The sequence below is a fragment of the Punica granatum genome, chromosome 7 (assembly GCF_007655135.1).
Source record: "Punica granatum isolate Tunisia-2019 chromosome 7, ASM765513v2, whole genome shotgun sequence".
Classification (NCBI taxonomy): domain Eukaryota; kingdom Viridiplantae; phylum Streptophyta; class Magnoliopsida; order Myrtales; family Lythraceae; genus Punica; species Punica granatum.
In genome coordinates, this window is record NC_045133.1 from 250,669 (window position 1) to 271,499 (window position 20,831).

General features: G+C 42.2%; 4 protein-coding genes and 1 pseudogene across 6 annotated transcripts; 4 read left to right on the forward strand and 1 right to left on the reverse strand.

The window, feature by feature from the left end:
* LOC116212872 (CBS domain-containing protein CBSCBSPB5) lies at positions 1-4,331 on the forward strand. Of its 2 annotated transcripts, none has more exons than XM_031547596.1 (14): positions 1-422; positions 869-1,037; positions 1,124-1,256; positions 1,351-1,521; positions 1,630-1,708; positions 1,805-1,918; positions 2,067-2,133; positions 2,275-2,380; positions 2,486-2,544; positions 2,624-2,727; positions 2,817-2,947; positions 3,332-3,399; positions 3,553-3,642; positions 3,823-4,331. In XM_031547596.1, exons 1-14 carry the CDS (start codon positions 256-258, stop codon positions 4,012-4,014), a joined length of 1,650 nt encoding a protein of 549 aa, XP_031403456.1. In that variant the 5' UTR covers positions 1-255; the 3' UTR covers positions 4,015-4,331. The 2 variants fall into 2 exon arrangements, with proteins under 2 accessions (XP_031403456.1, XP_031403455.1); XM_031547595.1 differs by having other exon boundaries at positions 4-422; positions 3,314-3,399.
* Positions 4,332-6,232: 1,901 nt separating this feature from the next.
* On the forward strand, positions 6,233-8,366 carry LOC116214776 (non-specific phospholipase C6). The gene is made up of 3 exons (XM_031550235.1): positions 6,233-7,523; positions 7,630-7,806; positions 7,932-8,366. Exons 1-3 carry the CDS (start codon positions 6,440-6,442, stop codon positions 8,228-8,230), a joined length of 1,560 nt encoding a protein of 519 aa, XP_031406095.1. The 5' UTR covers positions 6,233-6,439; the 3' UTR covers positions 8,231-8,366.
* A 240-nt stretch (positions 8,367-8,606) lies between these two features.
* LOC116214778 (mediator of RNA polymerase II transcription subunit 30) lies at positions 8,607-10,885 on the reverse strand. 2 transcript variants are annotated; one of them, XR_004158335.1, is made up of 4 exons: positions 10,277-10,885; positions 9,790-10,002; positions 9,571-9,669; positions 8,607-9,012 (listed from the first exon to the last, which is right to left on the reverse strand). XR_004158335.1 is itself a non-coding variant. In XM_031550238.1 (3 exons), the coding sequence occupies exons 1-3, from the start codon at positions 10,661-10,663 to the stop codon at positions 8,914-8,916; spliced, it is 585 nt and encodes a 194-aa protein (XP_031406098.1). In that variant the 5' UTR covers positions 10,664-10,871; the 3' UTR covers positions 8,607-8,913. The 2 variants fall into 2 exon arrangements, 1 of the variants encoding a protein (XP_031406098.1); XM_031550238.1 differs by lacking the exon at positions 9,790-10,002 and having other exon boundaries at positions 10,277-10,871.
* Positions 10,886-11,160: 275 nt separating this feature from the next.
* LOC116214777 (thylakoid lumenal 17.9 kDa protein, chloroplastic) lies at positions 11,161-12,688 on the forward strand. Its single transcript, XM_031550237.1, has 4 exons — positions 11,161-11,691; positions 11,849-11,963; positions 12,063-12,132; positions 12,217-12,688. Exons 1-4 carry the CDS (start codon positions 11,309-11,311, stop codon positions 12,435-12,437), a joined length of 789 nt encoding a protein of 262 aa, XP_031406097.1. The 5' UTR covers positions 11,161-11,308; the 3' UTR covers positions 12,438-12,688.
* A 951-nt stretch (positions 12,689-13,639) lies between these two features.
* LOC116214775 lies at positions 13,640-19,070 on the forward strand (annotated as a pseudogene).
* Positions 19,071-20,831: the final 1,761 nt, after the last annotated feature.

The following is a 20,831-nucleotide window of genomic DNA, read 5'->3' on the forward strand; positions in this document are numbered from 1 at the left end:
TCTCCTGCCGGTGGCAAATGGCAATCGCACGGCATTGGCGTCTCCATTTTCCCGGGAAAAAAATTGAAACCACCGACCCACCACCCCCCAGACCACAGCATACCCTACCCTGTGCTTCCCTCCCCCCCCGCGCGCCAAATCCAAATCATCCGGCCGGGCCGTTTCCTTTTCTGGTGTCTTCTTCCGTCTTCCCTTCAATATATGTGTTGAAATCCGGAATACGAGGGGCTTCCTCCTTTCCTTTTGCCCATTCCGATGGCTAGCCAAGGAAGTTATTCGAGGAGAAGCGCATCGATGTCAAACTTGCCATCTCAAGGAAGCAAGAAAGCTTCTGACAACGGCGGAGTCGGAGCCGGACCTGGACCTGGACCTGGAGGGGCAGGCGATTCCTCTCGGAAATCTCTTGCCGTTTCTCGCTCCATGTACGTCCCCTTCTTACCCTGGTTCAAATTTCCGCTACATTTTCCTTTTTCCCCTTAATATTTGCATTTGATTGCTGTGCCTTGAATGCACGGTGCCTCCTGTCCTGCTGCTATCTTATATCCAGGAGCGCAACTGTTCTTTGCATAATTTTCTTTCCGGATTGATCAATTCACGTTGGAGTTTCCGCGATTTGCTTTCCCTCCCTCATTTGATGGACCGTATAATAAGGACTTTCTCAGGCTATACTTTGATTTTGTCACGAGAGACTCTTTTTCCTCTCCCCCCACCCCCCTTCCCTTTTTGAAGCATCCGTGCTAATCTGTGCTCAATGTAATAATTGTCTACGATGAATTAGCATTTGGCTTTTCTGTTTTTGGTGTTCATCGAGAACAGTGATATAATGTTTGGAAGAGGAGATTTTAAATACTCATCGTTTGGGCAATAGGGGACTGACGGGAGAGCGCACGGTGAAAAGGTTGCGACTGTCAAAAGCCCTTACTGTACCTGAAACTACAAGTATCCGTGAGGCATGCCGGCGAATGGCTGCTCGTAAAGTAGATGCTTTACTGCTGACCGACTCTAATGCACTGCTTTGTGGTATTCTCACCGATAAGGTATCACCCACCCTTTTCTTCCCATATCTCCTGTCATACTGTGTTGATTTATCGCGTCTTCTTACACCTCCTCTTCCGATTTCCAGGACATAGCAATAAGAGTGATAGCCCAGGAGCTCAATCTGGAGGAAACACTAGCTTCTAAGGTCATGACTCGGAACCCGACATTTGTACTCTCGGACACTCTCGCCGTAGAAGCCCTTCAGAAGATGGTACAAGGTCGGTTAAAAACTGAGCAATTGCATCAACTTCTTTTTAATTTTCGCGTCTTATCTAGTTCCAAATGAAATGGCCCTGATACTTTCCGTGACAGGGAAGTTTAGGCATTTGCCTGTGGTGGACAATGGCGAGGTCATTGCGTTACTTGATATAGCAAAGTGCTTGTATGATGCTATTGCCCGAATGGAAAGGGCAGCAGAGAAGGGTAAAGCTATTGCTGCAGCTGTTGAGGGTGTTGAAAAGAACTGGGGGACACCTCTCTCTGGTTTGTGGAACTCTTTCGATGTGGATATAGTTCTACCTTATCAACTTCTAGACACGATTCTAATCAATAATTCTATAATAACATACTCTTTTTATTCACAACTTGCAGTTCCAAATACATTCATTGAGACGATTAGAGAGAGGATGTTTAGGCCGTCTTTGTCTGCAATCATCTCTGAGAATTCAAAGTAGGTAATGTCTCTTTTATAAGTTTATCGGTGTTAATACATACAACTTTGGATGATATTTTAAGTTAATTTTGGACAAAATCGTTCATTTTTTAGGGTTGTAACTGTTTCACCAACAGAGACGGTTTTAGTGGCAGCAAAAAAGATGCTTGAATTTCGTTCAAGCTCGGCTGTTGTGACAGTTGAAAACAGACCCCTGGGAATATTGACGTGAGTATATGGTAGCTGTAATTCTTTTATTTTTATTTTTTTTAAAATATTTTGTTGAAATAAGAATTAACCCTGAAATAGTTATTCCATAATCTACAGCATGCTCATGGTTCGTAAATATTCTTACCTGTACATTTATTTTTGGCAGTTCAAAGGATCTCTTAATGCGTGTGGCTGTACAGAATGTCCCTGTAGATACAACTCCAGTGGAGAAGGTCTGTATCATGATTGGATAGAATTTTTTTTTTCTTTTTTATTTGGTCTAAAGGAATTTCATATGGTATTTCAAATCAACGCAACATAATCCTTTAACAATAGAATGTAGATGGTAATTTTTAGTTGGCATAAATGTTCAGGTGATGACTTTAAATCCAGCGTGTGCAACTGTGGACACCCCTATTGTTGATGCCCTGCATACTATGCATAATGGCAAATTTTTGCATCTTCCTGTTGTAGATAGAGGTAACAGACTTCCCAATCAAAGTTGAATATCAAAAGGATTTTAGGAATATCCAGAGACTGTAATCTTGAACCTTGACAACTGCTGGGTATGTCTGGTTGGGATAGATGGAAATATAGTTGCTGTTGTGGATGTTATCAATGTCATTCATGCTGCTGTGGCCTCGGTAAGTCACTCGTCGATTTCTGTCATTTAAAGCGAAACATGTATTCGGGCTGAAATAGATCTGACCATATCTAAACTAGGTTGGGAGTGCTGTTTCCGGAGAATCTGCGGGCACTACCATGCAAAAGTTTTGGGATTCTGCTATGGCCCTGACTCCATATGATGATGAAGAAGAGACTAGAAGGTTCTGTTATTGATGAAAAAATGGCATCATATTTGGAAGATTTTAGGTCATTTTATGTTTACTAATAATATGTGCTATTGGATTACCAGTGAAGGTTCCTTAAAATTGGCTTATGAAGCCGATATCGCAAGATCGCCTTCCTATCCATGTTCAAATCTGCCAACTATGTTCACTTTCAAAATTGAAGATAAGAGCGGTTGGATGCATAGATTCACATGTGGTAATTACATCTACCTTGCTTATTGCATAACTATATTGATTTTCGCGTGCGCATGACATACATCTATTCGTTTCCAGTAAGGGTGAATGAACAGTATGTTTATGTGATGACTGATGTTATAGCAGATAGTCTGTTTCTTAGACTAAAAGGTATTGTATTCATTGCACATAAGTGACCTAGGGGCCTAAGAAGTTTTGTCATTTTCCTCTGTCCTGGTCTCGGATATACTCGTACCAGCTTTATAGATTTATTTAGTGTGTGAGACTATAGCAAAGGGAGGTGGCAGCTTGGTGCATCTCTATACTAAAGGCATTAGCTCCCTCAGCTCATTTTCTGATTGCTTCTCAACTCTGGATGTGCACTCAGATACTCGATCTCTGACAGAACTAATTGCTTCAATCATTCAGCGAGTTGGTGATGATCTTGACCGAAACAATTTTCCGCAGATCCTGGTACGTGATAGTTCTCTCTTGCTGTGAATTTACATTCTATTACACTGCTTTTTATCTTTTGGTTAAGCTGCATCTCGTGAATTTACATCTTGCCAAATTGCTTATATTTGGTTTTAATGTCCTTGTTGGCTAACTGATTTCATGTTATCGCAGTATGAGGATGAAGACCATGACAAAGTCGTACTTGCATCAGATAATGATCTTGCAACAGCTGTGGATCATGCTAGAACGGTTGGTTGGAAGGTGCGATTAATCGTGCTGATTCCTGGGATTGACATGCAGTAGAAGCTCTAAACATAAGAATTGCTCCTCTGTCTTCAATATATATTTGCTTCTTTTTTTCACAGAAAAAAAATAAAAAATTGAAAAAAAAGGGAATGTGGTCATATAACCTTGCGAATGATGATTACATACACTTGGCAGGGGCTGAGGTTGCATCTAGAGTATTCTGGGACGAAAGGCGGCCGAAGAGGTTTCGGGTCCCTATCTGGGAGATTTGATTATTATGGTCAGGCATCAGATGCCCGGGCTGCTGCATACAGTGCTGTTGCAGCAGGGGCCGCTCTTGTTGCCGGGTTGGGCATATTAACATACTTGAAGAGATCCGGAATGTGAGCAGCCAACTGCACTTCCAGGAAAATTGGAGCAGAGCAGATTGGGCGCATTTGTTTGTATGATCCTCAGGATGTGCTCGAGACAAGAAGAAGCTCTCGTTATCTGGATGCGACTCCACACGATTCTTTTAGCTTTGTACAATATATAACATAATAAGGCTGGGGGTGGGGGGGTGGTGCTGCACATTCCTGCAATTTTATTATTATTATTTTTTTTGAATCAGGCCGAGGAGTTTGCAGCATCACAATTCAATACTGTCTATAATATGTAACCTTGGGCATTTGAATGGAGGTCATGTGTTTCTGCAAGTTTTTTAACTGTGTGCAATATCAGACGGTGACTCGGCTCGGCTCGGCTCCACCATTGTTAAGTATGTATATTTGGTAAGACTGAGTGGATATGTTAAGAGAGAGACCAAAAAAGGGGGATTGCTTCAGTAACATTGTCATGGTCGAGCGAGCGGAGACAGAGACGGATGCAAAAGATTTTTAATCTTAAATTTAATTGTTACTAATACCTTGTTAGGGAAACAGCTCGTGACCAAGGCCGAACCTACTACTAGTATGCTACTACAATGACAATGAGTTATGAGAGGGAGGCAGGAGAGAGAGAGAGAGAGAGAGAGAGAGAGAGCAGTCCGCCATCGAAATCGAGGGAGGAACATTCACTGGACTGGGACTGGGACTGGGATTGGGCCCGTGGTGCAATGCATCGATCCAAACAATCTGACATGAGGAACGTGGACCCAAGCTTTCCCGCGTAAAAGAAATTTTATGAAATCTGTTCCGCGGGCCCCACAGCTAGCTGGGCTGGGCCTAAAAGAAATAACTCATGACTCTTACCAGCCAGACAAGACAGGACCAGCAGGACCCAGGAGTTTTGTGGGTGTGTCGTCGGTTCTTTCTTAGTATTATTCCACTTCCACAATTTGCATCCACAACCACAAATTCAATTCGCAACGATATAAGTTGTAATCTTCTCAACATGAATGAATTGGCTATTTCATATATGTGTATGTTATGGAAAATTATATTAGAGAACACTTTTTTTTTTAGTAGGATTTGGCTTATGTAGTACTATGCTATCGCCCACATGCGCCATTGCTTCCGTTTTTTTTTTTTTGATAAAGTCAGAAGCATAGCCCAAATTACAACGAAACATGAATAAGTCGAGACATGGTGACCCCTACAAAGTCGCCTAACAACAGCTGAAACACTCCATTAGAATTTTGAGCTTATTCGTTCACAGCAAAGCTTTTTTTTTTTTTTTTTTTTTAAGATTCTGCAAAACTAACTTTTGTCTTTTTATTTCACGTGCGGTACTGCTGATTAATATGTGAATGCCACTTGGGCTGGGGCTGCTTTGCACTGCCCTTTCTTTCCCAATTTTTGACAATTTTTGCGACTGCGAGTGTGAATGAATGCCATTGCCATTGCCATTGCCATTGCCAGCAATTCCAACTTTGTCCTCTTCTGATGCAATTTCATTTCTCATTGAACAAGCCATATTCATTACTTTACCATATATATATATATATATATCATATGTGTGTGTATATATATATATATATGTTTAGTGAATCCGGCAAATCCTCCAATTTTCCTCCTTCAAATCTTTGACTGACATTCTCCTTTACTTCCATACCCCCATATGCAGATTCGTTCTTACTAATATCATATATCTGTCTTCCTCTGCTTTTTTCTCTCTCTCTTTCTGTGAATTTCACATGGTTAATAATAATAATTGTTATTGTTATTTATATTATATAATGGAAGGCCGTCCCCTTACCGAAGCCAGAGGCAAATGGGGGAATGAATGGATGAGTGAATGTCTCAGTTTAGTTACCCAAAAAAATATATTTCAAACCGTTTACGTTTTAACGATTTTAGCACGAATTTTTTTCTTTAATTAATTAAATCACAAGCTATCGATTTGATAATATGTCAGCACACCCTTAATTTCTTCGTTAATTTTAATCGAAATTGCTGACGTGTATATGACGGTACCACACTGTAATTGACCCAGTGGATCTCACATTTAAAAAAAAAGAATTCTGAAAATTTTAAAAAATAACAAAAAAAAGAAAAACAGTGAAGAAAAAGAAGAAGAAGAAAGAAGTGGAGGCTTAGCTGAGAATAAACGAAGCAAGAAGTCCACCTCCCTCGTCCTCGTCGATCAATCCAGGGTTAGGGAAGAGACTGCTAATGCTAGCTTTTGCTTTTGAGTATCAGACTGATAAATCAGTCGGTAACACACTCTTTTTTTTTAAAAAAAAAAAAAAAACTTTATTACACCCAATAAATGATCCACCATTCCACACTCTGTCCCTTCTGTGTGAGCTGCTCGTGATTTTGATCTAAAGCCCCTCCTTCCCTTCCTCCCTTCCCCTTTCTTCCCTTTCTGCTTGTTTACACAAACAAAGACAATGGCTTCCATTTTCCTCCTCATCTTTCTCATTCTCTCTGGGGCGATGGCCTCATCATCATCATCCCAGCAGCAGCAGCAGCCCATCAAAACAATTGTGGTCCTGGTTCTGGAGAACCGCTCCTTCGATCACATGCTCGGTTGGATGAAGAAAACCATCGACCCTAACATCGATGGGGTCACCGGCGACGAATGCAACCCCATCTCCACCAACAACACTTCCAACCCCCTACCCAAAACCATCTGCTTCACCGACGATGCCGACTTCGTTGACCCCGATCCCGCTCACTCCTTTGAGGCCGTCGCCCAGCAGGTCTTCGGCTCCTCCAGCTCCTCCATGCCCTCCATGAGTGGCTTCGTCGAGCAGGCCCTCTCCGTGTCCCAGAACCTCTCCCAGACCGTCATGAAGGGCTTTCGCCCCGACGCCGTCCCCGTCTACGCTGCCCTCGTCCGGGAGTTTGCAGTGTTCGACCGCTGGTTCTCCTCCATCCCCGGCCCCACCCAGCCCAACAGGCTGTTTGTGTACTCTGCAACTTCCCATGGATCCACCAGCCATGTGGTCAGGCAGCTAGCCCTGGGCTACCCTCAGAAGACCATCTTCGACTCTCTCCGCGAGAATGGCCGCCTCGACTTCGGCATCTACTACCAGAGCATACCCAGCACACTGTTCTACAGGAATCTCAGGAAACTCAAGTACGTCCCCAACTTCCATCAGTATGACTTGAAGTTCGAGAGGGATGCTAGGAACGGCCACTTGCCCAACCTAACTGTTATCGAGCCCAGATACTTCGATCTAGTTGGCCTACCCGCCAACGACGATCACCCCTCTCACGATGTCGCTAATGGGCAGAAGCTGGTTAAGGAGGTCTACGAGGCGCTGCGGGCGAGCCCTCAATGGAATCAGACCCTCTTGATCATCACTTACGATGAGCACGGAGGTTTCTATGACCATGTCAAGACTCCATTCCGCGACGTTCCCAACCCCGACGGAAACACCGGTCCTGCCCCTTACTTCTTCAAGTTCGACAGGCTCGGAGTTCGCGTGCCGACGATTATGGTCTCTCCTTGGATTAAGAAAGGGACTGGTGAGGATTAAGTTACTTATCATCGTCGCTCCTTCCGCAAGATCGGTTTCCCTTCGTTGTTCGTCATGCATTGTTTCTGTTGTGTTTCTCTTTGACGGCCTTGCAGTGATCAGTAATCCGGTAGGGCCTACTCCAAATTCCGAGTTCGAGCACTCTTCGATCCCTGCAACTATAAAGAAAATGTTCAACATCACATCCAATTTCTTGACTCACAGAGATGCTTGGGCTGGCACGTTCGAGCAGGTCGTAGGGGAACTAACATCCCCTCGAACCGATTGCCCAGGTACATATATATACTTACTGGCAGCCTATTTCAAGCTCCAATACCACCAGCAGCCTATTTCGGCTAATCAAATCAAACAGTGTAGAGTGTACTATAAGTTGCCCTGCTGGATGGATCCTCTGCAGAGACATTGCCCGAGGTGACCCCTATGAGGACCACACAAGCGAAGGAAAATGGCGGGTTATCTGAGTTTCAGGGTGAGATAGTCCAATTGGCAGCTGTTCTTAATGGAGATCACTACCTGAGCAGCTTCCCGGATGAGATGAGCAAGAAGATGACTGTGAAGGAAGCTCACGATTACGTGAGAGGTGCTGTTTCGAGATTCATGAGAGCCAGCAAACAGGCCCTCAAGTTGGGCGCCAACGAGTCCGCCATCGTGGATATGCGGTCATCTCTCACTTCAAGGTCCTCGACGCGCAACTAATAAAGCCTCCCATGACCCAAACTCCCCAGTCTTGATGTATCTAATTCAGCCATATACCCAAGTTTGTCAATTCTTACGAAATTTTCCAAGTAAAATTGAAAAGGTGCCTAACTGGCAAGCAAGTTGTCTTCCTGTTTCTTCTGCCTTCAGAATGCTGGCATTATATCCCAATCTCTCAATTTGCCATTGAGATGAACACACAATTGCTACCCTTTCCTGATACATCATGTTTTTTGTTGCGCAAGCACAGCGCAGTGTCAAGGCTCGAGGCATATAAGTGAAAAAAGAGGAAGTTGCTGGTTAATTCACTGCGACGAGCGAACAAGCAAGAATGGTCTTCATTCCAAACTAGGGGAACGTGAAGTGTCATTGCACGTAGAACTTAAACTGATTGCGATAGTTTAGAGATAGTGACACGGAGAACTTAAACTGATAGTTTAGAGATTGTGACAGTTAGGTCCACAAGGTCAACAGAATATAAAACACATCCCTTCTGAGAGGACCTAGTCAAGCCGAATCTCATACAAACAATCAACTAATTAATTCTCTGCCAAGGATCAGCAGTTCTTCCGATGACGCAATCAGTACAGCCCATCCTGGCGTTTTCTACGATGTTCCAGGAGATAGAGCACCTTGGTGGACTGTAGAGTATATATATATATATATATATTACATCCCTGGCTTTAAGCAGAACAAGGACTTTGCCAAGTCGATGTATCCGCAATAAGATCACGTAGCTGATCTATGAGAAGCTTGAGATAGTAGTTCTTCTTCTCCAGCTCCTGAAACAAACCATACAAAATCCAGTGAGGATATGTTGTTGAATTTCACGAAATGAAGACAGAAACCAACACCACTGTAATATGCAACTGGGGTTTATGAAAATTCATTCAGTACCAAAATGGGCAAGTCTAGAATCAATGAGCCACTGCCACGGTACAATTGTACGTAAAACCAATAAAAGAGTGCATCTCTCCCTAGATTGGAGTCACGGACGATATATAACTAGTAACCTCGATTGTATCTTTCTTCTCTTATGAAATTCAGAGTTTGATGAAAAGAGCGCTGGATTTTCACTTCTCTTCAACCAATGAAAGAGTTTAGAATATATATAGTATAGGAAGGATATGATCTCGATTTGCACCAGCGTTGGACAAGACGAGAGTTGAATGTCTGGCACTTGTCCCGCACTGAGTTGGGAAGAATAAAGTTGAAACAAAAGTATAACTTAAATTGCATAAAACTTGAAAGATAGTGAAAAGAAAAGGGGGGGGGGGGGGGGGGGGGGGGGTGGGGAAGGGGAAGAGAGTCCGGAAAGGAAACAACATCAAATCAAGCACCTTTCTTAGGTTTGCTGCACGCTCTTCTAACCTCTCAAGTTCGGTCTCGTCAGCAACTGATGCACTACCCATAGCCGAACTGGTATCAAATGATCGAGCCTGCATTGTTCAACGGACGGATAAGCTACCGTAAAACAGAAGAAGCAAGTCTTGTGCGGGACAGCACAGAAAAATAGATGCAGCAGGTAGACGCTGCAGTTAAGTGGCTGCCTTCATTACCATACAATGACATCCTGTACAGTGTCCACCACACCATGTGAATGAGATCAAATGACCAGAACAAATGGCAACTTAACTACTACCAGGAGCATATAGCAGCCTAAGGCAAAGCCGCCTCATTAAGAAGATTTGTTCAAGCTCAGCGAGACCAGACGATATCTTTACCCTTTCAACGAATTTGCTCAAAACTTTGGAATATCCGGAATATGGAAACTGCATGCAATCAATCAATCAATCAATCAACTACTTCTTCTGATGCTGATGAGGGGTTGAAATTCACATCTACTGACTGACTGACTGACTACAGAAAGAGCAGTAAAGATGCAACTTTTTCAGGCTGGAATTCAAATAGCTCGTCCTGAAATTTACATCAATCAGTAATCCATCCAATGTCAAGCTCGTCGAGAAATTCACTTGACAGTTGGGCATATTGTAACGTCGAGAGAGAGAGAGAGCTTGACAATGAAGAGGGGCCTAGTAGTACTACCTTTTGGGAGTTTGGGATTGCAGAGAGAACAGCACGAAGAGCAGAGACGCAGCTCTTATAACGGAGGCGAGCTTCTTCTAGGGCACCTCCACCTCCTCCAGCTACTCCTCCTCCGGAACCGGAGGTATTATCAGGGTGATAGGTGGAGTCAGAAGAGGAGTCCCCGTTGCCACTGTTGATAGGGAGGACGGGGTGGCCGTTGGAGGAGGAGGAGGAGGAGGACCAGAGGGCCGGGTTGCAGAGCTCGTCCTTCATGGAGGTGAGGACATGGAATGCCGCCTCCACGGTTTCTTCGAGATGCCTCTGACCTTCGACAGCCAGCTCCTGGGTGCTCTTGGGGCTCGTTATGATGGTGGCACTCCTGCTCATCAAGTTCTTCTCTTCCATTAAATTAAATTAATTAGAAGATTCTTCCTTCTTTTCTTCTTCTGCGAATCGATCGGATCCCGAACAGAACGAAACAGAAAGATGAAATCAGACAGCAGTCGCAGCGGCAGGCAGCGCTCTTCTTCTGTTGATGATTGTTGAAGTTGAAAGTGGATTTTAGGGGAAGTGGAACATTACAAACAAGAAGAAGAGGAAGAAGGAAGAACGAAGAAGAATTGATTAACCCAAAAAAAAAATAAAAATGGCATCAAATCAAATGGGCCGTGTTTTTAAACGGGCCTAGTTCGGTGGGTTGGGGCTTGTCATCACTAATTAATTAATATTTATTTATTATATCACTCTCTCCGGGCTTGAGAGGAAATGAAAGGGAGACAGTCAGTACAAGACAAGAAAAGAAAAGAAAAGAAAATTAAATAAAGAAATATATAAATTTTATCGATAAAAATTAAATTTATAATTTTTTTAATTAACAAGATGAGACGAGGGAGAAATGAAATTTAGATGACGCGGACGTGTGTCTTATTGAGTGGAGCGGAGCGGAGTGCTGTGCTGAGGGCGAGCTGGGGGGGAGAAGAGAACGCAACGGCAATGGCAATGGCAATGGCAATGGAATAACTTTAACTACCCTTACCAGCCTTAGCCTTGATGACGACGACGATTCTTCTCTCTTCTCTGATTCCTTCCACCACCTGGAGCTGGAGGTGGAGGCCCAGTTCCTCTTCCTCCTGCAAATGCAAATGCAATTGCAATTGCAATTACCCCCACAATAGTCGCCCCCTCAACCTCAAAGTCAAAGCGGCTGCTTCAGCTCTGCTGCAGCCACCGACCTCGACCTCAACCTCAACCTCTAGCTCAAAACCGACTCCTTTCCCCGCTCTCCTCTCTCTCGCCCTCGCCCTCACCTTGAGCTCCAGCTCTCCCCTGCCTTCTCTGGCCATCCCTTCTCTTAGCTTTCAGCCCTCCCCTCCCCTTCCCACCACTCCCTTCTCCCAGTCCAAGAATCAGCCCCTCGGCCTCCAAGATGATGGGTGCGTTTGCTTTGCTTCAGTGCGTGTGCAAAATTTTTGCCTGTTTTCTGATATTGCTCTATCTATCTATCTATCTATCTATGTATCCATTAAATTTTGCTTCTTTTTTTTTTTTGTTGTTGTTTCTTCACCTGAACTGAAATGCTCTCCTTTCCAGGAAGATCCGACCTTGCCCGTCTACGAACCCCGGTTGCGTATCCACAAATCCAAAGTCGTCGTCTTTCGCATTCCCATGGAGAATCCCTGACACTTCCACCGGAGATGCCGTCCAGGTTCCACAGAGCAACAGCATTAGTCAGTCGTGTATTACTTTGTTGGCTACCGAGCACCTTCTAATTCATTTGAGCATCATTGGGTCTTCTTTTCTGCAGAAACTAAAAGAAGCTATCTTGAAAACTCAAAAGAATCCGAATATCGAGGTTGCTGAAGATACCCCGTACGGTAATTATTTTATCCCAACTGATACGATCAGATATATGAAAGATTTGTGATATAGATGCTTTTATAAAACTGAACTGAACACAGGCCAATACTTGCGAGCTGAAGTTGATGGAGGATTTGGCAGAGATGTGTTGGAGTTCTTGGTGAGAGGAGATGTGGTTGCTTATAGGACTATGGCCACAAAAGTGACCTATGTTTACCCATTCACTACTGCTTTAGGTGACTCTAAGGGTCAAGAAGAACGAATGAAGAAAATCATGGATGAGCTGGGCTGGTATGCTCCTAGCTTTGATTCCATGGATTGAGGCTGCAGCCAGTTCACTGAAACTTGTAGTCAATAGATAGATGAAATTCATCGGCTTGTTGTCCTGTATGTCCATTGCCTGCAACTGCTTCTGCTACACACACTGTTGAGCTACGCACGCTTGCTTTGTATGAGGGCCAGCTTGTTGCTGTGCAGTCGCTTGCAATTCATAGTGTGCAAAGGCCTCACTTTCTTGTCTCTTGCTATTCCTCTACGTGAGTGGTTATAATATAATATTTGATTTCTATTCTATCGTGGCCTAGATCTCTTGGGGCATACGCATATCTCCCCAGCTCCTGAGTAAATTTTACTCTGTAGGCCTGAGCCAAGCATCTACGGAGTCGTCAGGATATGAAACTTCTTTTTGTTTTTTCAATAAATAATATGGGCTGCTCTGTATGTGTTCTTGGTAATGTAATCCCACAACCGGATTTAGCTGATCCTCATATTCGGGACAAGTGCACTGGCTGTGCATGGACCTGCATGTTCTTAAATGATGGGGCAGAGGAAATATGGCCATCGTTTTGATGGCAACAGAGCGAGTTTATTGATGAAAGTTGGGAAGGAAGAAGACTTACTAATTAATGGCACGCAGCGCAATGTTTTTGAGCAAGGGTTCTTTTCCCTGTACGTGTTCTTTTTTTTTTTTTTTTGTGAGAAGACAGATAGGTCGTCGTCAAATCAATTTGTCTGTGTTCCAGAGAAGTTGCAAATTTTTACTCATGGAGTTGCTTTTCACTGACCATCCTTTTTGAAGGACCGGGAAAGAAGAGACTCCTTCACTAGCTGGAAGAAAGAAGTGAAAATATGAATGATTTAGAAAATCACAATTAGTTAGCTGAGTCGTGAGGAGCTGGATAGCCCGACTAAAATGATGCTCAAATGATGTAGACCGCTATAGCATAGCTGAGTAAACAAACCTTAATATAGGGCTGATGTTGACTGCAAAAGTTCTACCTGTTTCTGCATTATTGACTGGAGGCTGCCAAACTTATCAATAAAAAGATCTCAGAATTTCCTTCCCTTTTTTTTTCTTTTTTTTTTTCCGTGGTGGCCGGCGAATCAAGCTTCGCATTAATTCAGCAGATGATAGCTGATAAATCCTAGTCATGCACGGGAAGTTTATTTCTTTATCAGAATATCAATAATAATCTCTATACTTATTTCATATCGAAGTTGCATTACTTACATATGGCCCAATAAGAAAAGAAAGGAAATAAACTAAGTCTTGCTTGTCCTTGTCCAAGTGAAGAGACCAGTGATCATTGACAATTTACTAAAAGAATTGTTTCTGCTAAATTATTTAAGGTTCAACAGTGTTATAGATTCGCAATGATATTATTGCTAAAATATCTGCATCTGCATGCCTTTTTCTTGTCCGAGATCAGCTGAAAGGCAGATCCTGGAATAAGTCGAACAAAAATTGTCCCTGGCACAGAGACTAGTAGCTTCCACAGTCAGTCTCTCTTCCCATTGTATAAGTATTTCAGCTCTTGTTACTTTGAATCTGCTGATGGTGTTGAGCTTGCTCTCCCATGTACTTTGATCCAAAGTCAAGTTGGATCCTGTGATAAAGTTGGAAGTAAAAGAAGGATGCTGCGAATGCGGGTACCAGCAAAATTCAAGGAATTCTGCAGGAACAGATGGCTAGTATTTGTGTGTGCTATGTGGGTTCAGTCTTGTGCAGGAATCGGGTACCTGTTCGGGAGCATATCGCCAGTAATAAAGAGCACCATGGGTTACAACCAGAGACAGGTGGCCCTACTGGGTGTTGCCAAGGACTTGGGGGACAGCATCGGATTTGTGGCGGGAAGTTTATGTGAGATCCTGCCCATCTGGGGGATTCTTGCAATCGGGGTGGCCCAGAACTTTGTCGGGTATGGCATGCTTTGGTTGATTGTCACCGGAACAGTGCCTTCTCTGCCTCTGTGGGTGGTGAGTTCTATCAGGATCAGCTCCACTTGGTTTTTACGTTGCTCCCTCCTGTTACTTTTCAGCAGTGTGATTTTCGCATGTCATGTGTTCACAGTGAATGTCATTCATGAAAGTCCAAGCTTCTCTGCTTGGGAGAGGTCTAATGAAAATCCTTCCTACTTGTTTTTGCTTCTTTTCTTAACTCCCCTTTCTTCTACTATGAATCGCCAGTGATGCTCCGTTGGCATCAAAAATTTTTGTTGTGGAAAACTGGGATGCAGTATCAATTATATAGCCAAAACTCTGCATGTAGAATAGTCTGATATATAGACTTGAGAATTGCACATCGTGCTTTGCAGGCTTGTAGAGAATTCCCTTCCTTAAAACTAATATAAGCTCAGAATTAGTTTTATTCTTTTTCACCATCATGTACATGAGTGGTAGCTCAGAGGATTTCTTCTGCCCTAACAACAAATATTGGCAAAATTATGGCAAATGCCTGGCAAATTTTTCAGATTAGTATGATGTTCCTCGAGTATCTTGGCATGAACTTACTACTCCATTTCATTTTGTTCTGCTTCGTGAATTTGGCAACAATTTTCTGCACCAACCTGTTCATACTGGAGAGAATTACTGAAGTTAAATCATCTGTCACGCTTTGCAGCTATGCCTTTGTATATTTGTGGGAACAAATGGGGAAACCTACTTCAACACGGGAGCTCTGGTTTCATGCGTTCACAACTTCCCTAAAAGCCGGGGTCCTGTCGTGGGGATCCTCAAAGGATTTGCAGGGTTGAGTGGGGCCATATTGACACAAATTTACTTGATGATCAATTTCTCCAGTGAATCATCCTTAATCTTCATGGTGGCTGTCGGGCCCTCCATTGTTGTCATTGCCCTGATGTTCATCATCAGACCCGTGGCGGGCCATAAACAAGTCAGGCCATCTGATGGTTCGAGCTTCTTATTCACGTAAAGTATCTGCCTACTCCTCGCAGCTTACATGTTGGGGGTATTGCTGCTCGAGGACTTAGCCAATATTAGTCAGACACTGATCACCATATCGGCGGTCATTCTCATCATTTTTATTTTGCTGCCGGTCATAATACCGGTCCTGCTGGTTTTCTTCTCTGAGCCAATTTCATCGTCAGAAGAGAACCTTCTTTCCCATCGTCAACAGAATGAACAGCCAGGAAAGTCTCAGCAAGATGGGAACGAGGTCATTCTCAGCGAGGTGGAAGAGGAGAAAACAGAGGAAGTAGATCTGCTACCAGCATTGGAAAGACAAAAGAGAATAGCACAACTGCAAGCGAAACTTTTCCAGGCAGCTGCAGAAGGAGCGGTGAGGGTGAAAAGGAAGAAGGGGCCTCGCAGAGGGGAGGATTTCACCTTGCTCCAGGCCCTAATGAAGGCCGACTTTTGGCTCATGTTTGTTTTGCTTCTGCTGGCTTCTGGTTCTGGTGTCACGGTGATTGATAACCTTGGTCAAATCTGTGAATCTCTGGGGTATAATGACTACAGTATATTCGTTTCCATGATCAGCATTTGGAACTTCCTTGGCCGAGTCGGTGGTGGTTACTTATCAGAGATTGCTGTAAGGTACGCATGCTTGTCGGGAACTTCAGCTACCTCTTCCTGCTGCTTGCTAAACATGATAAATATGTGTGTGCATGTTATTTACTTCATTGCGTTATACCTACCAGGAATCTTTCCCTCCCAAGACCAGTAGCCATGGCAGTTTTTCAGCTTCTTATGGCAATTGGACTCCTATACTCCGCATTGGCTTGGCCCGGGGAAATTTACGTCTTGACAGTGCTGATCGGGCTGGGGTATGGGGCCCACTGGGCAATCATACCAGCTTCCGCATCCGAGTTGTTCGGCTTGAAAAGTTTCGGTGCTTTGTATAATTTTCTCACTCTAGCCAGTCCTGCTGGATCACTAGTATTCTCTGGTGTTATTGCTAGTGGTTTCTATGACTATTACGCGGAAAAGCAAGCTGCCCTCTCCTTCCAGATTCAAAACTTGGACTTGGAGCCAGTACTAGTTGGAATCTCTCTCCGGGACGATGACTCGCTTACCTGCACTGGTTCCATATGTTACTCCATCACTTTCGGGATCCTGTCAGGATTCTGTATTATTGCAATGGCGTTTAGCCTGATTGTTGTGTATCGAACAAAAGGTGTCTACGCCCAGCTCTACGGAGTGACCCGTAACTGAAGGGAGTATGAAAATCTATCTCACCTAACAAACCCATGCGTGGTTGCTAACGGATTTTAACTTTCTTTGTCTGGTGAAAATTCAGATTTGTAAACGAGTAAAGATAGGATCGTAAACAGGAAAAAGCTGGACTCAGTTACCGTGGGGTCCAAGCAAAACGCTTTGAGGATTGCTCATCTTGAGACGATTCTTCCCGATAAGTCATATATATCGTTTCATTTATTTATGGTTTATTTCTTTTCATTTTGGCCAACACATTTGTTTTATGGGGGGGGGTCGGTTCATGCATCTGCTTCTGATTCCTTCGACGGCAAATTAACCGTTGCATTGGCATTATTTAGCGGCTTAATTAGCGAAATGGAATAAAATATCTTAATTAGCTCCTCAATTAAATGATTTTTTTTTTTTTAAAAATAATAATAATAATAATAATTCTCGAACAAATCTTCATTTTGTGTCGTCTATGACAATTCCTCCTTTTGGGCTGTCTAGGACTGCTTACGACTCCTTTACCAACTCCAGCGTTACCGAACCATCTGCCTACTCGTCCCAGCGCCGGTTTTGCCGACACCATCCGCTTTCTTGCCTCAGCTTCGGTGTTTCGACCACGTCCTTCAACTCCATCACTCTCAATTACTTGTCTGCATTGCAACGCCTCCATCTCGCCTAAGTGCCAACGATGCCGCCCGCCATCATCGGGGTTCTTCAGCTCTTCACCATTTCTGTTTCTTTCTATCTATGTGCCTCGCCTCCACCTCCCTCCAAGAGCACTGTGGCTATGTGTCATTGGTTTGTTGATTTGATCGGTCCCGGGTAAGGACGATGCTGCTCTGTTTCTGTCATTTTGTAATCTAGCTTTGCTAAGCAGTGAGATGGTTAGGTTTTGGTGAATTTCAAGAAAGTTTAGCAATGCCAAAAGTTCCGATTGAAGTGCCTAAGGAAAGAGTTGAATGAATGGGCTGTGAAACATCTATTTTCTTCTTAGATGGTGTTCTGTGAAACATCTACTCCATCTCTGTTTGAATTCGTACTCGTCGCTTTATGAAGGCATTTTTTTTCTCCCATAATTTCTACAATGCCTCCTCTTAGAAAAAGAAACTCTTCACATCGGTCTCCTTTTTTCTTTTCTTTTCTTTTCTTTTTTTTATAAATAAAATCGGTGGAAATTTCATTCTCTCTGTTTCTCTCCAGACTTTTTGCCCCTTTACTGGTGTCTTGTGGTTCTCTCTTCGCTCTTCTTCTTTCAGTGGGAATAAATGGGGCAAACCGAACCTGCTTCAATCGTAGAAAGGCAAGAGAAAGCAAGACATTGACGAATTCATCAACAGGTGCTTGTTGATGAAGGGAGATCAACCGCTGCGGCTCCAGGCGACGGATGCAAGGTGATTTTTATGCAATGGCAAGGCATACCATTTGAGCGTTTCTACCAAGAATGAAAGGATGTTGAGGATTTCAGTAACATCTCAAGGACAACTACTTCAGCTCAACAAAGGATTTCAGTAGTTTTTTCGGAGTAAGCCCTTCTTTACCTGTGCAAATAGTTATGTGAACTCTGAGCACGCATGCACCCATTATCACAACCGAGGGCAAACTATTCATGAGGCTGCTCGGGCTATCAACAACGATTTGAGCTAGAAAGTTCATCAAAAGCGTGCACTTTAAAAGCAAAAATAATTTGAAAAATTCAAAACGTTCACTCTGTCGACTCTCATTTATTGCTTCTTAATGATAAGGTTTGTTTTCTTTTTTAAGGGCAGTTGGCGCACCAACGGGTCTAGTGAGCTTGGTCGAGCAGTAGCCGTGCATGCACTGGGAAAGAGACATATACTGTTTCTTTTAGGTCATTTTCATCTCTCTTTTCTGTCAGAAGATGGTATGTACTGTATATGTGTACATAGTCGATGGCATATCCTGTCGATATAGTAGAAAGGTAAGAAAACATATGCTACAATTCATTTGTTTGGTTACTTTGGACCTTGAAATCTTACTGATAATGGTTTTTTTTTTTCCCAAACCATGGTATCTCGTGGTGGACGTTCATCAGAAAATGGATCCTCTATCATCACCGAGAAAGAGTCAGGCAGTCTCAAACTTACAGCTGGGGTGTTTGGTCTTGCGGGAGCACTCATCTTGAACCCCATTTCTTGACTAGCAACAAACAAGAAAACACGGTACTGTTGATCTCCCGCCTCTTGGGGCTGAGAAAAAAGCTAAAGATTTGTCCATTTTCATTGGGATTTGTCTTCTAAGGACAATTTAATGTCAAGCTGTGTTTTTCTTTGTGTTAGTATAAGGATAGTATTGGATTGGTGGAGTTGTTCCCGGCAATGTTTATTCACTTGTGGAATTCTAATTCTCGACAATTTTCTCATCTGTGTTAACAGTGAAAATGGAAACAAGAACTGAGTATACTTGAGCTTTAAGGGGGAAATATTGATAATAGAGGATCTTTATGATATTAAGACTTTTAAAAAAAATTGATGGACGGTCCGAATTTTTGGATTATTTGTTACATATATCTCTTTTGGAATTTCGACTATTTATACTTTATGCAAATATTAGTATATAATTGATGTTGCCATCGATGGACTGCACCATGAAAGCATCAACATACTTTTCTCAGATATATACGCCGTTCACACTATTCTCTCAGTCAACTACTCAATCCGTAGGAGGTCATGTGAGATCTTACAATATGAAGCCGTGATGCACGCTTTCGGAGCCCTCTTCGAGTCAGAGGAGTTCAAAAAGATATGGTTCCATTTTGCAAGAAGTTCAGCGGTCAAGTCCCTGGTTCCTAATAAGTACATGGCGGAGGATGATGAAACTTTATGGCCTCTAATAAATAAATTGAGTGTGTTTGAGGGCACGCAGTACTGTTATAGATCAAATTACTATCATAAAATCGATAAATTTGGCATCCTCATTTACATATATCCAAGTATTAATTATGTAACGTCCCGCGCAACGCTCGGGTCAATTGGCTAGTTTATTGTAATGTAAAGGCATTAGAACATGCATGGAAAGCTACGCTTGAGGTCTGTCATTTTGGAAGTGGATTCCAATATGGCTCGTCGACTCAACATAGGGGAAAAAACAGCGTGCTTCCCATCTCTCATCGACGGTTGAATTGAATCTATCTATGAACTGCCTCAGAGGAGTGGAATTTGCAATTGGTCCAATAAGTGCTCGGATTGGCTTGGACGTCTCTGTCTACTGCTTGTAATCCTACCAAATCAAAAGGACCAAAATTTTTTAGGACCTTTTTTACTTTTAGAGAAGTAATTCTCGTTTTACTTCTCTACTTTTTTTCCTTCTCGAAATTTATTTCTCCATTGAAAAATATAAAAATACATTTACTAACATAAAAGTTAAAAAAAATCATAATTCACAGTAAATCAATCACTAATTTAGTATTGATGCTCAAATCTTGTAGAAATAAATGACTTAATAAATAAGAAAGGAAATTCATAAATTAAAAAATTACAAAATAAAAGAATTGGCTAATGAAAAATTAGAGAATGAAAAAAGAGCTTTTTCTAATCTCTATACGAATTTGAATAGTGAAAAAGAAAATTTTCTTAGAAAAATCATTTCAATCTATATATATACGAAAACAAAATCCTAAACTAAACCCTCACGTCGCCACATCATCAAAAACATAAAACGGAACTCTCTCGCGATACCATATCGTCATCATTTATATAGTAATAAAATTTGTATATCCTTTTATAATATAGAAGTAGCTATATATTTATTACATACTTTTATCAATTTAATTATGTAAATTTTATATTTGTATATATCCATGTACCCATATATAAGGCAATTCTGAAAAGAAAATTTATAGATATATTTCATTTCTTTCAATAAAGATGTCAGTAATAAGCATATATATTGTTTGGAGAATAAATCATGTGATTACATTTATAATACTTATGATTATCTTTCATTTTATGTTAATAGTATATCCTCAATTATGATTTCCTTGCTTATAATATATAAAAATATATTTTAAGTCGTCATGTCCTTATTGCAATGATCATATATAAGATTCTACATATATCTTAATGAAGAAGACTTCTTTTCACTTTTCTTGGATTTGCTCTTTCTTTCTGATCAACTGTTATGACTTTTTCACAAAGAATTATATGTGAGAGTAAGTTTTTGCAGACTCTCCATTTCTTTTTGTTGAACTTCACTTTTGTTGAATGAGTTGTTTTTGAATATTTGAAATTGATCATATAACATTAACTTTGATTGT